Below are 17,631 nucleotides of genomic sequence, written 5' to 3'. Positions count from 1 at the left end.
CCGATCCCGACGTCCTGTCTCTCCACGACAGTACACTAACAACAGCAGCAGCAACCTAAGATCTTCACGTCTGCATTTCATCGCATGGCTTCAGACCTTCAGTTTTTGACAGATTCAGACATTCAGTTTAGCAGATAAACCTATGGCACCTATTGCCTGGGAAAAAATGGGGTGGTTTACTGCAGGAAACGTGTAGTCCTCGGCTAGGCGATGGCATCAGGCATTCAGGCAGACGTGCGGCCAATCACCGGCGCGCCAGGCGCCGAATGGATCTCCCGGGTGTCCGGTCAGGGATCAGCTCCCCCGTCGCTGTTGGCGTGGGCTGTGAGGCGGGGGAACCAGGGAAGGGAACAACACCAGCGCACCAACCGTTGGGATTGGAAACTAGGCCAGACCAACGTGCTCGTCGCATCCCCTTCCTTTTCCCGGCGGCTTCTGAAGGGCTCAGTCAGCTGGCTACCGTGCTGCGTGGGTTACTTAAGGGGATCGATTCTGCCATGGCTTGGTGATCAGCAGAGCTGGTCAGGTCGCCGCAGACAGCAATGGTCTTCAGGGGGAAACGGCCGTGTTGTTTTGTTGCGTAGACTACTGCAGATCCAGAACAGGGAAAAAAAGATGCTCCATTTCCATTTTCTACTCCATGAGACCAACAGTTGATGTTGCGGTGTTGTTGCCTCTGAAGGAAGGTCCATCACAGTCTTGACTGCAAGTTTGGACCAAGCAATACACAAAAATGCTCCACACTACACTCTAGAACACAAAAAACATATGCTGTGTAGGCCCGTAGCGTTAGTGCGTTACCTCTGAAGATGGTCCAGCATGCAGAGTCTTGAGTGGACCAGCAATGCAAATGAGCATCCTAAGCCAGGAAGGGCTTCAAGATTGCCCACTGGTGACCAGTCACCACTGGCTTAGAGTTTGCTGTTCACCATTCACCAACCTGGAGAAGTACTACTAGGACCATTACCTGCCAATTAGTACTGATATTATTTGTTCACACTTCCTTTTAACTTGAGACAGTTTCTGAGGTTTCTTCACATGAGTGAACAGTAGTAGTGAAAAAAAAAAACTGCAGTCTGCATTATACAAAGCAAGCCATGCTCTGCTCTGGTCTGCCCAAGTGGGTCATTAAGGAGAAGTCAAGGTGAAGCTGCCTCCTGTCCCCATTTTTTTACTGTCAAAAGTCACCACTAACACCGCAATCACGCAGTATGTGAAAGTCAGTAAGTCAGTGGTCAGTGGCCGAGGGAGGTGCGAGTAAAGAAAGCAACGGGGGAGCAATTGGACAAGGGACTTGATCTGGACCTATATCTAACTCCAACCCTGCACCTTTCCACCTTCCCTCCCACCTCCCTCTCATCCCCTCTCCGAAAGCTGGAGAGGAAGGAGATCCATTGCTTCCGGTGGTTGCCTCCCGTCCCTGACCTCCGACCTCTGCCATATCCCCCCAACTGACAGCAACTCCTGATCGGATTCAGGCTAGGCCACCGCCTTCCTCTGAAGCTCAGGTACTTAGTTTCTGCTCCCTGCTCCTCTGCTCTCTGGTCCTGGGCTTTGCCCTTCTTGGCCTGGTTCTGCTCTGGGTTTACGAGGGGTGCCCATTTCTTTGTGCTCTGATGGATGAACAGAGGGCTCGATGAGCCATGGGCTTGATCCCAGGGGTTTGGTCTTCTTGGTCAGGTTAGGAGAAAGCCCCAACCTTTCTTGCAGGGACCTTGCCAGTTCTGAATGATTTCAGTGGTTTCTTCAGTTCAGTTTTATTATTCATCTTGCTCGATTGAGCTTGAGTTACCATTCCTGTTCAATTTGACAAAGTGTCTGTCTGAATACGGTTTTCTACAGACTGTCACCCCAAAAAAGTTCATTTCTCATGCTTGTGAGTAAATATTTCTTGCTGATGTTCAGAAGTACTATGGATGCTTGTTTACTTCAAGAAGTTTTCGCTTTTTCACTCAAGGCATAGTATTAGAGAGATTTAAAACGAGGCTCTAAACTTGGTTCATCTGTAATAGTATTTTCCGCGCCGTGATCAACGCATGTTGCACCATCACGTGAAGTCATTATTATTTTGCAGTTTTTTAAATTATGCATCCTAGCTAATCTATTCCCCTTCATTTTCCTTGTGATCTAAGCAAGCGGACCTGAACACAAATTGATCTCTGCGGTGCACCCCAGTTGAAGCCATGGGGTCCGGGGACTGGTTCAAGACGATCATCAGCAAAAAAAAATCGAAACGGGCAAAGTCAAAGCACGCAAAGGTACCCACCCCATCATCATCATTTTTTTCTTTCTTTCCCATCCTCGAGAGGAAAAAAGGATAGCCTTTCTACCCCAATTTCGAAGTACCTCATGGATGTCCTGTACACCAGCTTGCCTTGCATGCCTTCCAAGCAACCTGAAAAGGGATGCTATTCATTCTGTTTCATCATTAAGAATGGCCGGGACAAGTGGACATTCAATCATCTGAGACAACTTGGTGTGCTGTTGCTGTGCTTGTTCTAATCATAATTAGAAAGTTGGCTGTAAGGAAATAGTTTGTTGGTAGCAATAATAGAAGGTTACTGATGTTGACTTATAGAAGAGTGTATCTGTGGGTGAGTTAGAGTTAGGTGCTACCTTTCAGGATAAGAACTTTCTGCATATGTGGAATGTCCTTGGTTACTGCTAACTGGGCCCATCTACTGTATATGCCAAATATCAAAGGTTTCTTTTTCTTGAGTAGTTGAATTGTTTACTAGGCAGTGCCACGGTTGCTTGTTTTCGTCAGTGTTGCTTTAGGATGTGATCTGCATGAAGCCCTCCAAGAACCTGCATTTATCATTGAGTATCATTTCTCACGTTTTTGTTTGATTCGGATACTAAAATTCAGTAAGCCGTGTTATGTATCAAGTATCACTTTTGAACTTGGATTTGTCTGGAATAATTTGCCTACTGTTCGATCTGTCTTGACATTTTGAATTGATCTGCCATGGCATTTTCTTCCTACATAAATATTTAAAGATAAGGAAAACTTGATTTGTTGGTAGCAACAATGGGAGGTTACATGATACTGACTTGTAGAACTGTGTGGGTTAGAGTTAAGTGCTACTATCAGGATAAGACCTTCTGCATATCTGGAACATCTGTGGCCACTGCTAACTGGGCCATCAACTGAAGCAGTAAATCCGTAATTATTTGCTCGGGCAATGGCTAATTGAACATGCTAAATATCAATTTAGTATAGTTGAGTCTTTACTAGATATGCCACGGTTGCTTGTTTTCTTCTCTGTTGCTGTGGTCTGCATGACATCCTGTAAGAACCTACATTTATCATCCGGTAGGCATTTGACAACAGTTTTTGTTTGATTCAGTTAGCAAAATTCAATGAGATTTGTTATGTTCAACTCTGATTTTTGGATTGAACTGGCCAGACAAAGTAATTTGACAACTGATTTGATCCTTCGTGACTTTTTCTCTCTCTTACATCAGTGTCTAGAGATCAGTTGGCCTAATTAAACTTTTGCTCTACTATTCTAGTTGACATCGATCGTGTACTTTTTGTTGCTGGGGTTTTGAAGTACCTCAGAATCCTATGCATCTTAGAGAAACTAATTGATGAATATTGTACAAATGATCATCAGCTTCGTTCTCACCTATTTCCTTTGCCAATGAAGCTCGATGGTCAAGTACAAAATGGAGGCAACCAGACAAATCAGAAGTCGAATGGCCCTTCTTCCAGTAGTGACCACGAAGACAATGCAGCACTAGAGGAATGGGCTGCTACACGGATTCAGAACGCATTTCGAAAATACAAGGTGACATGAACTATGGATGATATATTGCACTACCGAGGTGTAGACTACTGAATTCAGACATTTTGTAAACAGATTGTTACCCTTTTTTTAACGCTGCTCATCACTTACCTGCAGGCAAGGAAAACCCTCCGTTGTCTCAGGGGAGTCAAAAGATTGCGTATCGTTGGTCAGGCCAATCCAGTTAAGAAGCAGACTGCTGCCACACTGAGCTACATACAGTCTTGGAACAAGTTGCAGTCAGAGATAAGAAACCGGCGCGCTTTCATGGTCACTGAAGGGCGCAACAGGAAGAAGAAGCAGGAGAATCAAATGAAACTTGAGGCAAAAATCCATAATTTGCAGGTGAGTTTTAACCCCCAAAGAGTCATGTTCCTCATAAATTATTTTTACTCACTCACTGGTCAAAGAACTCTACCCGAGAAAGTAATAATTTTATTAATGGCATTGCATTGTTTTGTTATTTGTTTCCATATTTTATTAGGTTGAGTGGAATGGAGGTTCGGATACTATGGATGAAATACTTGCTAGGATACAACAAAGGGAAGAAGCAGCAGTGAAGCGTGAGCGAGCCATGGCCTACGCGTTCAACCATCAGGTTTATACTAACTGTTAATTCTGATGTTGCGACCATTTATATTACAGAATTCCATTCTACGATTGAAGTCAGCTTACGATAGACTTAAACTTCATTCTAAATCTAGACACACGCCTTAACTCTGAACCATGCCAATTATAATTTGGTCAAGGGAATATATAGCAGAATTCTGAATGTACCTCAACAGTGTCAAAATAACAATGTATAATCCTTTGCAGTGGAGAGCAAGGTCTGTCACAAGTCTAGGAAACTTCAACTATGAAGTCGGGAAAGGTGGCTGGGGCTGGAGCTGGATGGACCGCTGGATCGCCGCACGGCCATGGGAGCCGCGGTCCCTGGTCCACCCCGAGAACCCCAAGAAAGCCCAGGCAAAGAAGGAGAACAGCAACTCGAACCCATCAGCTTTGAAGCTGCAAGGTTCCATCAGCCTAAGCAACAACATCAATGACCGGAAAGTCCCTAAGAAGAAGCCAACACCGTCACCTGCTGATCAGAAAAAGTCATCACCGTCACCTACTGATCAGAAGAAGCCATCACCCTCACCTTCAAGCGATCAGAAGAAAGCCGCACCGAAGGAGCAGAGAGCAAAGGCGGCAGGCACTCCTCCGAAACAGAAGGCCAAGGAAATGAAAGGGAGACAAGAGAAGCAGCAGCAGCAGCATGTGGTTCCTTCAGTCAGCGCATGAAGACAACAGCCGCGGTAATGGCTACTGATCATTGTACGATACATCTTGTGAAGTCCTCGTGTTTTTCACAGTTTATTGCTTGTTTCTTTTTCATTTTTGTCTTCTTATTACGGTGATATGGAACAACGAGTGCCAATGTAGAATGTGCTTGGTTTGAGCGATTATGCACATATGACAAATCTGATGAGAGTGGTTTTGGTTAGGAGTAGGATATCTGCTATTCGTTGTTGTGCTGTTGTAATAAGACTTGCCTGGCTATCTGCTTGAATGGAAGGTCTTGTTGGAACAAAATACAAGTTCGTTCTGTCAATAACATTAGGATCAAAATTCCAAAGTTAACTCAATTATCTGTTTTTTTTGAATGAATGGCACGAGACTGGCAATTACCATCCATCAATCAATCATATGTAAATTTAACAACTTTCTTCCTCAAATTATTTTCTTGATCATTCAAGTTAAATTTCATGCGGATAATTCTATTTCAATCTTCTCTAACAATTCACAGCCTTCCCACTGAAATCTGCTGCTGCTTCAACAGCAGCTCCTGCATTTCCTCTCTGAAGCCAGCCACCGCCGCGCGCTGCAGCGCAACGAACACCTTGAACCCTCGTCGCCGCCTCTCGTCGCCGGCGCCGTACGGTAGCAGGAAGCACGGCTCCGTGCTCCCGAGGATCCTCCACGAGAGCGGCAGCACGGCTTCGGGCCCCCCCCACCCGAAGTCCACCTCGCCGTGGCCGAGCCGCCGCCAGTCCGTGAACGCGCTCACGGCGCCCGCCGTGACGCCCTCGCCGCGGTGCAGCTCCTGGAAGTCGATGTAGGACCGCACGTACTCGTCGTCCACGGCCTGCTTGCTCTTCTTGATCAGGGCGGCCGTCGCCGCCAGTGGCTGGGCAATGAGGTCTCCGGCGGCCAGAGCGACGTACACCGGGACGCACACGTTGCCCCAGTACCCGTCGGGGAGCGGTGGGTCGACGAGCTTGCTGATGTTCATGGAGTACACCATCTTCACCACCTCGCCGGAGCTGGTCCCGTTAGCCTTGACCCTGCTCGCCGATCCACGAGCACGTTCACTAGAGAGGGAGCATCTTGCTGCGATCTCAATTCTCAGACAGGTGGTGGAGTGGGGTGCTTACTTGGCGCGCCAGATGAACGCGGCGGCGACCTCGAAGGTCGTGAGCCTGAGGCCGGCCTCGTCGGCGAGCCGCGCTCTGAGCGCCTCCACGCGCGCGTCGCTCATGTGGACGCACTCCCTCGTGAGCTGCTGCTGACTGTGCCATTCCCCCGCGGCGCCGTACGGCCCGCACCGCGCGACGTCGTCGTCGAGCGCGAGGACGCGGTCGAACACCGGCGTCGCCACGCGAGGCCGCTGCCTCGGCCCCAGCAGCTCCCGACGCTCCCACACCGGCGCCATGTCGGGCGGCCCCTGCCCACTCGCGAACCGCGCCGCGGCGGCGAGGAACTTTGTGGCGCCCGCGCCGTCGCAGAGCGCGTGCGCCACGCGCATCCCCAAAGCGACGCCGCCGCACGCAAACCGCGTGGCCTGGAGCGCGAGCGCCGGGCCATCCGCGACGTCGCCGTCCCCGTCCCCCGGCGCGAGGCCATCGAGCAGGGCCGAGGCCGGCGCGTCGGTGTCGACGTCGGCCACGGACAGCTCGGACGCCGCGAGGACGAGGGGGACGGCCGCGCCGGCGCCAAGTACGACGTAGCCGTCGCGGATGCGGCCCGCGAGCGCCGGGAAGAGGCCCAGCGCGGCGGCGAACGCGCGCGGGAGGACCGCGAGGGGGTCGACGGACGGCGGCGGAGGCGGGAAGAAGCGGAGCGTGCGGAAGGTGACGTCGAGCATGTTGCGGTCGGCGTCGAGCCCGGAGAGCGGGAGCGGCGCCATGGCATGCTCCGCCGCGGCGGGTGGCGTCAGGCCCACGGTCACGGTGTCCAGGACTCGCAGCCGCTGCAGCTCCATGGGAGGAGCGACCACCGCCATTCGAGATGCAGCGATAGACTGACGGCGAGTGTCGTACGGTTCGGCCGCGCGCGAGATGGATCGCGCCGCGGCAATGCGGACGGCGGCGGCGAGCTGCCCCGGTTTAAAAGCTGTCAAAACTTGGAGTTGGAGGAAGTAGGTTGAATGGCGGGGCAGATCGAGCTGGGCGAGGGGGGTTGGTGGAATGCTCTGCGGTTTCAGGGGAGCGGCGACGTGGGAGCACGGGCACCAGTAGACCAGCGACGTCCGTGTCGCCGTCGCTAGAGGCCGTGGCGCTGAAGCTCGCAGGGGACTGGAGGACTGGCGAAATTCTCAGCTAGATTACGTGAGCTCCTACCTCGACAGCTTTGCACGAGTTGCCAAAACCCTCTCAACGAGTTCTAACAACAAAACCAAATATGTCTTTTTTTGAAAGGACAAAATCAAATATGTTAGGGTCTGTTTGGGACTGCTCTGCTTCACAAATTGCAGCTCAGCTTCATGAACTTTATAGCAGAGCAGCTCAGTTTTGAAGTTGCAGAGTTTTTGAAAGTGTTTGGCTAGCAGACCAAGTTCAGCTTCAGAAAAAAGATATTCGGATTGGAAAAGTCCCCTATGCCCTTGAACGATGTATAAGAGGATTTCATTTATGATTTTCCATCTAAACGCCTAATTAAAAAATAATAGTACATTATAGATAGATAATAAATAGATAATAAAGTACAAATATTCCAAAATAATTCCATTACATATCAAGTCTCAATGATCTACTACTCATACTACATCCAACTTTGAGAAATAGCCGTTGTTAATGCATCACGAAAAACATCCATAGTAGGCGCATTGGGTACTGGAGATGATCCATCCGAGGGCACTGCATACTTGTTATACCTTTCTGATATTGTAGGCTCATAATTTTCATCACGCTCCACACGTTCAAAGTCTAAATCACCACTGTTATGCTCACGGATGAAATTATGGATCACCATGAGTCCTATCGGTATCATCTTTTGCTTCCATAATGGATACATCAGCATTTTATAGAGAATTTCCGAAATCATCCTTGGTGGATTTTTGTTAAGTTAGAGATCAACATATTTCTCTGCCACTTTAGCACCACACAAAATCAAGTTCCAAAACTCATCACTATCATCATCTGACTCCTTCGAACCATCACTCTCACTTTCATACATCTGAAAATAATAACAAGTAGCAATAGTAACGATGTCTTGGATAGTAATAACAATGTCATAATTACAGGTACTCAACAACAAGGTACGAAAAAATAGCACAACTGAAAAAAGCACTCAAAAATAGCACTACTGAAAAAAGCACTAAAAAATATTTCTCGAAGCCTTCAATTCCCGTACTTGTCGCTGTACCTCCTTGTAAGCCAATTCAAACGAATTTCTCTAGTAGGAAGGGTCAAGGACATTTCTCTTTGTTCCTTTTTCACAAACAATTGGATAGCAATGTCATGCTCATTGCTACCATATTATGCCCCACAATCCAAGACAACATCCATCACTTCTTTGATAGAAACGACTTCAGCTTACTTTTTTGATGTAAACGACTCGGCCGAATCAGCAATCTTTGTAATTTGTTCTTGAATTATAAGAGCTGTACTTGACTTTTGCTTTTTAGGAACCTCTAGAACAACACAAGCTCTTCTTTTTTTATTTCCATTAGCAGGAGATACCTTCTAAACCTCCTCATCCTCTTCCTCTCTATATGACCAATCATGGAACACATTGTCCTCCTCTTCCTCCTCTCCTGCTCCATCTATGTTTTCGGTATCTTTTTGGCTTTCGGGTATAACAGGATCTTTTTGGCTTTCGGGTATAACAGGATTGTCACTCATCGGATTCCAATGATCAGTTTCATCATCAGAAATGTCACCAAACATTTCTCCAAGGAAGTCTTCATTTTGCAGCGCTTTCTTCTTGAATTTTCCAGAACCCGGCACATCCTAAATAAGGAAGGTAATCAGAACCCTAAGAAGGTATTGTGAACGTAGATGAACAGCTAAAATTTGTGAACAAAACAATACTTACCACTTTCATTTTTTTTCCACCATTCATTGTCCATGTTAATTACTCCTCTTGTATTGTCCCAACCGGTTCCGGTTTGATTCCGCAGTAACTTTTGCCAAATTGACCAATCATTCTTCAACCTATCCCACTTATTCTTGATTTGTGTCTTTGATAACTCAATTCCGGTTATTTGGTAGAATCTTCCCAACACTTCAGTGTAACCTAAAGTGTTCAAATGTGTATTTGGCCTATTCCCTCTCCTTACTTGTTCAGCGAATAACTAACATACAATGCGATTGTAATCATCCGTCCATTCCATAGAATCACCCTAATCAACAATTATGTGAAGCAATATTTTGAAGCATACATAATAAGACAAATTATGTAATTCACTAGCATACATACACTCAGCAGCAATGGAATTGACTAGCATGTAAGCATCTAGGCCCTTAAGGTATGTTTCGGTGATTAATGACAACCATTATTGTGACTAATGAGTTTGTGCAGCTTTATAAATCATTATTGCTCATTTGGTTATATGTCAAAAGAGGCCCCTAACTTTCATTATTCAAAAAGGCGATCTCGGCATTCAACTCTATAACATGTCAAGACTAAGGATCTTTCTAGTCCTAAGTGTCATAAGGTTGAGAAGGACACTTAGGTTAGTATAGGTTTTATAGTTTTGTAGTGATCGCACTATTAAGAGGGGTTTAGGCTTAGTAACTTGAGCATGGACATGGTCATTTGAAAATGGATGCACACAATGGTCACTCAGGTTTCTAGAAGCTCAAATAAGTGGTTCTCAACTTATATCTCAAAAATATTTGGATTTCATTCAAGACTCAAGTGAGAAAAGACAAAACCAGAAAAATCCTTATCACCGGATTAACCGACGCCTCAAGTTTTCTATACGTCGGTTAAACGAGGTCAGCTGGTTTGGACAAGTCAATACATCGGTTAAACCGACGTTATTTGAAATTGGACGTCGGTGCAGTTGTCCAGAGACTCGGTTTTCAGTTGATCATTGGACAAATAGACTCACCGGTTAAACCGACGCTATTTGAAATTTGACGTCGGTGCAGTTGTCCAGTGACTTGGTATTTCTGTTGATCAATGGATGATTACACTCACCGGTTAAACCGATGCAACGACGGTTAATCCTCCCAAACAGTAACGGCTAGTTTTTCAAAAGGGGAGTTTTACATTCACCGGTTAAACCGACGATGACTATTGGAGGGACGTCGGATTAACCGGCGCTACGCAGTTTTTCTGGCAGCTTTTTCTCCAACGGCTCTATTCGTGTGAGCTGCCTATATATACCCCTCCAATGGGTCATTCTACTACTCTTGACACCAGGCAACATCCAAACACTCATACTATAGTCAAGAGCCACCTTGAGCTTCAACATTTCAAACACTTGTTCATTCAATCATTCAAGAAGCAAGATTAAGGACTTGAGTAGAGAGAAGCTTGTGTGCATCCATTCTTTGTGATTGGTTCTTGCTCAAGTGAAGGCCTTAGCTTGTTACTCTTGGTGATTGGCATCACCTAGGCGATCTTGGTGATCGAGGTGATTCTCGCGGAGCTTGCCAAGGATTGTGGAAGCCCGGAGAAGAGATTTGTACGTGGCTTGATCTCCACCACACCGGGATGGTGAACGGAGACTCTTAGTGAGCGCCCTCGTCTTGGTGACTTGGGAGGTGACAATACTGTAAGCATCTAGGCCCTTAAGGTATGTTTCGGTGATTAATGACAACCATTATTGTGACTAATGAGTTTGTGCAGCTTTATAAATCATTATTGCTCATTTGGTTATATGTCAAAAGAAGCCCCTAATTTTCATTATTCAAAAAGGCGATCTCGGCATTCAACTCTATAATGTGTCAAGACTAAGGATCTTTCTAGTCCTAAGTGTCACAAGGTTGAGAAGGACACTTAGGTTAGTATAGGTTTTATAGTTTTGTAGTGATCGCACTATTAAGAGGGGTTTAGGCTTGGTAACTTGAGCATGGACATGGTCATTTGAAAATGGATGCACACAATGGTCACTCAGGTTTCTAGAAGCTCAAATAAGTGGTTCTCAACTTATATCTCAAAAATATTTGGATTTCATTCAAGACTCAAGTCAGAAAAGGCAAAACCAGAAAAATCCTTATCACCGGATTAACCGACGCTTCAAGTTTTATATACGTCGGTTAAACGAGGTCAGCAAGTCTGGACAAGTCAATACACCGGTTAAACCGACGTTATTTGAAATTGGACGTCGGTGCAGTTGTCCAGAGACTCGGTTTTCAGTTGATCAGTGGACAACTACACTCACCGGTTAAACCGACGCTATTTGAAATTGGACGTCGGTGCAGTTGTCCAGTAACTTGGTATTTCTGTTGATCAATGGATGTTTACACTCACCGGTTAAACCGATGCAACGACGGTTAATCTGCCCAAGCTGTAACGGCTAGTTTTCAGAAGTGGCAGTTTACATTCACCGGTTAAACCGACGATGACTATTGGAGGGACGTCGGATTAACCGGCGCTACGCAGTTTTCTGGCAGCTTTTTCTCCAACGGCTCTATTCGTGTGAGCTGCCCATATATACCCCTCCAATGGGTCATTTTACCACTCTTGACACCAGGGCAACATCCAAACACTCATACTATAGTCAAGAGCCACCTTGAGCTTCAACATTTCATACACTTGTTCATTCAATCATTCAAGAAGCAAGATTAAGGACTTGAGTAGAGAGAAGCTAGTGTGCATCCATTCTTTGTGATTGGTTCTTACTCAAGTGAAGGCCTTAGCTTGTTACTCTTGGTGATTGGCATCACCTAGGCGATCTTGGTGATCGAGGTGATTCTCGCGGAGCTTGCCAAGGATTGTGGAAGCCCGGAGAAGAGATTTGTACGTGGCTTGATCTCCACCACACCGGGATGGTGAACGGAGACTCTTAGTGAGCGCCCTCGTCTTGGTGACTTGGGAGGTGACAATACTCTTTGTGAGTGTCACAACGTGGATTAGGGGTGTGTGCCAACACATCGATACCACGGGAAAAATCCGGTTGTCTCTTGTCCATTTTACTTACTCAAGCATTATCTTTCATGCAATTTATTCATGTGCTTGATTTAGGGATCACTAGTTAGCTCTACCTTGCTAGGCTTTATCTCTTTTCATCTTAACTAGCTTGTGTAGGTTGTCTAGTTATCCGGTTGGTGAATTGGAGCCTTTCTAGTTCTTGCATAGGTTAAGGTTGTTTTATCTTGTTTTAGAAATTGAAAAAGGCCCAATTCACCCCCCCCCTCTTGGTCCATCGATCCTTTCAATTGGTATCAGAGCCACGTTGCTCATTTGGATCATTAGGCTTCACCGCCTAGAGCTATGGCCAAGATGGGTGGTTCGCCGCCTCACTTCGAGGGCAAGAACTTTGCCTATTGGAAAGTTCGCATGGCCGCATACCTTGATGCGATTGCCCCCGAAGTGTGGTTGGCAACTAAAGTCGGGTTCACCGGAGATCCCACCCCCGACCAATTAAAATGGAATGCTAGAGCTAGAAATGCAATTTTCGAAGCTATTAGTGAGGAGGTCTTTGCTAGAGTTAATGGCATGGACCTAGCAAGTGATATTTGGAAGGAACTCATTGAAATACATGAAGGCTCCACCAAAGTTCGTGAACAAAAATATCACTTGTTTAGAGCTAAGTATGATTCCTTCAAAATGCTAGCTCATGAAAATTGCAATGATATGTATTCTCGCTTAAACGTCATTGTCAAGGACATTAATGCACTTGAAATATCCAAAATTGACAGTGCATCCATCAACCGCAAGATCCTCATGCTCCTCCCAAAGCCCAAGTATAACATTATCAATGCTATGCTTCAAAAGGAGGATCTCGCCACAATGGAAGTAGGAGAACTTGTGGGGGAAATTCGCGCTCATGAAATGAGCATTCTTGGTATGACCGAAGAGCCAACATCAAGCAAGTCAATTGCTCTAAAAACCAAAACAAACAAATCCCGCAAGCTCAAGATGGTCAAACAAGACTCAAGCTCAAGCAATGAAGAAGATGATCATCATGAGAGCTCATCCGATATTGAAGATGATGGAGAACTTGCTCTCATGATGAGAAAGTTCACACGCTTGAATGAGAAGATCAACAAGAAAGGTTTCAACTTTGACTCCAAGAAGGGAATGTTCCGGCCAATGGATGTCAAGAACAAGATTTGCTACAATTGTGGCGAAAAAGGACACATCCGTCCAAATTGCCCCAAGCCGGACAAAAGAAGCAAGGACAACAAGAGTAAGCATCGCCATGATTCAAGCGATGATGAAGAAGAGGAGAGGAAGAACAAAAACAAGAGATTTGGGAAGAAGAAGACCCATGACAAGAAGACCAAGCTCTTCCCAAAGAAGAAAGGGCACACCAAGAAAAGTTTCTTGGTGGAGAAACAAGAATGGGTGACCGATGTCTCATCAAGCGAAGACTCAAGTGATGAAGAAGACATTGTCACCATCGCCCTCACCAATGAAGAATCATCTCTACCTCCGCCTCCTATGTGCCTCATGGCAAAAGGTAACACCAAGGTATGTGAGGTAGATAGTGAAGATGATAGTGATGAAGAGCTTGATCCTAATGAATTTACTAACCTCATCAATGAGTACACATCCGTCATCAAGAGGGAAAAGGGCAAAGTTAAAGTTCTTGAGAGCACTCATGCTAAGTTAGAGCTTGCCCACTCCGACTTACTTAGTAAGTACAATGACTTGCTCAAAAAGCACAATGAGTCACTTGTACTTGCTAAGCAAGTTGAAGAGAGCCACAAAAAGCTTAAACAAGAGCATAGGGAGTTGGCTCACAAGTATCAAGAACTCGAATTTGCTTATGAAGTAATTGACCCAAGTCTTGTGAAAGCTGTAAATGAAATGGTCAATGCTTCTACTTCATGTGATGACCTACTCATTGATGCATATGCCACTAATGTTGTGCCCGAGCTTGCCTCTTCTAGGGAAAAGGAATTGATGGATCAAGTGGCAAGCCTCAAGAGTAGTGTGGAGAAACTCTCAAGGGGAGAATACATCCACAAGGAGATTCTCTTCAACAATGCCCGTGACTATGGTAAGAGAGGTCTTGGTTCATTTCCGGAGCCAAACATGGCTACAACTCCTTCTCCGGAGATCAAGACAAGCTTCATCAAGGAAGTTGGTTCATATTGCCAACATTGCCAAGTCACCGGGCACCACACTAGGGAGTGCACTTTACCATCACGTCCTCTTCCTAAATTACCCAAGAATTACTCATCAATGTTTCAAAATAATCATTTTCTCTTGAGTAAAGTGAAGGGCAAGGTGAAGGCCAAGTTCATTGGCAAAATTGCTAAGGAGTCAAAGAAGAAGCTCCCCAAGCAACTTTGGGTCCCAAAAGCTCTTGTCACACATGTGCAAGGCCCAAAGCTTGTTTGGGTTCCGAAAACTCAAAAATAAATTCTCATGTGTGTAGGTGAACTACAAAGCCGGTGGAAAACATTGGGTACTTGATAGCGGTTGCTCTCAACATATGACCGGCAATGATAGCATGTTCACCTCACTTGAAGACCCCGGCGATCATGAACATGTCACCTATGGTGATAACTCTAAGGGGAAAGTCTTAGGTTTGGGTAGAATTGCAATTTCAAAAGATTTATCCATTTCAAATGTTTTGTTTGTAGAAGCACTTAGTTTTAACCTCATTTCTATTGCACAATTGTGTGATCTTGGACTAACGTGTACCTTTGACAAGAATGGTGTTGTAGTGACTTATGAAAAAGACAAGTCATTGGTATTCACGGGGTTTAGGCATGGCAATATTTATTTGGTGGATTTCTCTTCAAAGCAAACAAGCACCATGACTTGCCTCTTCACCAAGTCGTCTCTTGGGTGGCTTTGGCATAGAAGAATTGCTCATATTGGCATGAGCAACCTCAAGAAAGCCCACAAGAGAGGGATGATCACCGGCATAAAGGACGTCACTTTTGACAAGAACAAGCTATGCAAAGCATGTCAAGCCGGGAAGCAAGTAGCAACTCATCATCCTATCAAGACGATGTTGTCTACCTCCAAGCCGCTCGAGCTACTACACATGGATCTCTTTGGTCCAACTTCATACAAGAGCATTGGTGGTAACCTCTATTGCCTAGTAATCGTTGATGATTTTTCACGTTACACTTGGGTCATGTTTCTAGGCGATAAGGGTGAAACTCCGGAAATCTTCAAGACATTTGCAAGAAAAGCTCAAAGGGAATACAATTCCCCAATCGTGAAGATTCGGAGTGACAACGGCACCGAGTTCAAAAACATGAAGATTGAAGAATGGTGCGATGAAGAAGGAGTCAAACATGAGTTTTCCGCCACCTACACGCCCCAACAAAATGGTGTGGTGGAAAGAAAGAACAAGACACTCATCACCCTAGCAAGAGCAATGTTGGATGATTATGGCACGTCCGAGAAGTTTTGGGCGGAAGCAATCAACACGGCGTGTCATGCATCCAACCGTGTGTATCCTCACCGACTCCTCAAGAAAACTCTATATGAGCTCATCACCGGGAAGAAACCAAATGTATCATACTTTCGGGTCTTTGGTTGCAAATGCTTCATTTATAAGAAGAAAAGGCTCGGTAAGTTTGAAAGTAGATGTGATGAAGGTTTCTTTCTTGGTTATGCATCAAACTCCAAAGCATATAGAGTATTCAATCAAACCTCCGGGTTAGTTGAAGAAACATGTGATGTGGAGTTTGATGAATCTAATGGCTCCCAAGAGGAGGTTGTTGGCTATGAGAATGTAGGGGATGAAGAGATTGAAGAAGCCTTGAAGAAGATGTCCATTGGGGATATCAAGCCGGAAGAGATGCATGAAGGCAATGATCAAGGGGGAAGACCTTCCTCATCTACACCAAGCACCTCCACGGCACCCCTAGTGGATGAAGATCAAGATAAAATTGATCCACTACCTCAAGAAAATGTGTCAACGCCAACACCCCAAGTCCAAGAACAAGAAGAGCAAAATGTTCCACCACAAGCACAAGTCACTCATGATCCACCCCAACAAGCATCCACGCAAATACCGCTAGTGAAGCATGGTCGCATCTCCAAGGATCATCCAATTGGTCAAATCATTGGTAGTCCTTCCAAAGGAGTAAGAACTCGTTCTAAGCATGCTTCATTTTGCGAACATCACTCGTTTGTTTCTTGTATTGAACCCACTAGCATAGAGGAAGCACTTGAGGACTCGGATTGGGTGATGGCCATGCAAGAAGAGTTGAACAATTTCACCCGCAATGAAGTTTGGGTCCTCGAAGCTCCTCCGAAAGACAAGAACATCATCGGCACAAAGTGGGTCTTTCGAAACAAGCAAGATGAACATGGGGTGGTGGTACGCAACAAAGCAAGACTTGTGGCAAAAGGGTTTTCTCAAGTCGAAGGTTTGGATTTTGGTGAAACTTTTGCTCCGGTCGCAAGACTTGAAGCTATCCGCATCCTTCTTGCTTACTCTTCACATCATAATATCAAGTTATATCAAATGGATGTGAAAAGTGCGTTCTTAAATGGCTTTATTAACGAACTTGTTTATGTTGAGCAACCTCCCGGGTTTGAAGATCCGAGGAATCCTAATCATGTTTATAGGTTGCACAAGGCACTCTATGGGCTCAAACAAGCTCCAAGGGCTTGGTATGAGAGGCTTCGTGACTTCCTAATCATGCAAGGCTTCAAGATCGGGAGGGTGGACACCACCTTGTTCACAAAAGACGTCAACGGGGATCTTTTCATTTGTCAAATATATGTTGACGATATTATCTTTGGCTCAACTAATGATTTACTAAGCCATGAGTTTGCTACCATGATGTCTAGGGAATTCGAGATGTCCATGATTGGCGAATTGACCTTCTTCCTTGGTTTTCAAGTCAAACAAATGAAGGAAGGGACTTTCATTTATCAAGAAAAATATACTAAAGATATCTTGAAGAAGTTCAAGATGGATGAATGTAAGCCAATCAAGACACCCATGGCAACTGTGATATCCAGGTAGTTAGACAATTAGACACTAAGCTTGGGAATATTAGATGTAAGCATTCTATAAAGTATATAGTTGTACAATGTAATAAGGGTATAATTGTAAATTACAAGTCTTATAAATACTCATGTGCAATTATGTGGAAATGGTCCTAAGTGTCAAATTTCAGATGGTTATAGAAAAGAAAAGAGCAAAAGATAAATAAACACTAAGGGAAATAGGCTTAATATGAAATTAAGGACCTTTATGTAATTATTACAAACATATAAGGATTTACATGTGAAATGGTAAAAGATAAAAGTAAAACTCAATTTTACCTAAGGACTAAAGTGTAAAAAGAACTAGTAATGATGACTGCAGAAAAACTTGCAAAAAGACCCTAAGCATTAAAGCAAATTGTTGGAATTACAAGACAAAATGTATAAATTGGATGACACTCTAAAGTTTTAAAATAAAACTATATTCTTTGAGATTTTGAACTTGAACCTTAAAGCAATCTTGTAGGATTTGAAATTCTCTACAACTTTC

General features: G+C 45.0%; 2 protein-coding genes and 1 pseudogene across 4 annotated transcripts; 1 reads left to right on the top strand and 2 right to left on the bottom strand.

Moving 5' to 3' along the window:
- Window positions 1–1,323: 1,323 nt before the first annotated feature.
- On the top strand, window positions 1,324–5,366 carry LOC112889376 (protein IQ-DOMAIN 1-like). 3 transcript variants are annotated; one of them, XM_025955969.1, is made up of 6 exons: window positions 1,324–1,508; window positions 2,137–2,258; window positions 3,654–3,794; window positions 3,909–4,136; window positions 4,276–4,389; window positions 4,608–5,075. In XM_025955969.1, exons 2-6 carry the CDS (start codon window positions 2,184–2,186, stop codon window positions 5,073–5,075), a joined length of 1,026 nt encoding a protein of 341 aa, XP_025811754.1. In that variant the 5' UTR covers window positions 1,324–1,508; window positions 2,137–2,183. The 3 variants fall into 3 exon arrangements, with proteins under 3 accessions (XP_025811754.1, XP_025811753.1, XP_025811752.1); XM_025955968.1 differs by having other exon boundaries at window positions 1,325–1,508; window positions 2,133–2,258; window positions 4,608–5,366; XM_025955967.1 differs by lacking the exon at window positions 1,324–1,508 and adding an exon at window positions 1,527–1,680 and having other exon boundaries at window positions 2,133–2,258.
- LOC112889375 (3'-N-debenzoyl-2'-deoxytaxol N-benzoyltransferase-like) lies at window positions 5,356–7,256 on the bottom strand. Its single transcript, XM_025955966.1, has 2 exons — window positions 6,209–7,256; window positions 5,356–6,118 (listed from the first exon to the last, which is right to left on the bottom strand). The coding sequence occupies exons 1-2, from the start codon at window positions 7,054–7,056 to the stop codon at window positions 5,575–5,577; spliced, it is 1,392 nt and encodes a 463-aa protein (XP_025811751.1). The 5' UTR covers window positions 7,057–7,256; the 3' UTR covers window positions 5,356–5,574.
- Window positions 7,257–8,392: 1,136 nt separating this feature from the next.
- LOC112890633 lies at window positions 8,393–9,387 on the bottom strand (annotated as a pseudogene).
- Window positions 9,388–17,631: the final 8,244 nt, after the last annotated feature.

Source organism: Panicum hallii, chromosome 4, assembly GCF_002211085.1.
Source record: "Panicum hallii strain FIL2 chromosome 4, PHallii_v3.1, whole genome shotgun sequence".
In the NCBI taxonomy this organism is placed as follows: Eukaryota; Viridiplantae; Streptophyta; class Magnoliopsida; order Poales; family Poaceae; genus Panicum; species Panicum hallii.
Note: the sequence above shows the minus strand (reverse complement) of the source record. Positions and strands in the feature narration are given on the sequence as shown.

Excerpts from the sequence above, each read along its gene's own strand:
- LOC112889376 (XM_025955968.1), top strand. The coding sequence starts at position 2,184 with ATGGGGTCCGGGGACTGGTTCAAGACGATCATCAGCAAAAAAAAATCG. Across the intron at positions 3,795-3,908 it reads ACGCATTTCGAAAATACAAG|GCAAGGAAAACCCTCCGTTG; the intron begins GTGACATGAACT and ends ACTTACCTGCAG. Across the intron at positions 4,137-4,275 it reads CAAAAATCCATAATTTGCAG|GTTGAGTGGAATGGAGGTTC; the intron begins GTGAGTTTTAAC and ends ATATTTTATTAG.
- LOC112889375 (XM_025955966.1), bottom strand. The coding sequence starts at position 7,056 with ATGGCGGTGGTCGCTCCTCCCATGGAGCTGCAGCGGCTGCGAGTCCTG. Across the intron at positions 6,119-6,208 it reads GCGTTCATCTGGCGCGCCAA|GGTCAAGGCTAACGGGACCA; the intron begins GTAAGCACCCCA and ends ATCGGCGAGCAG.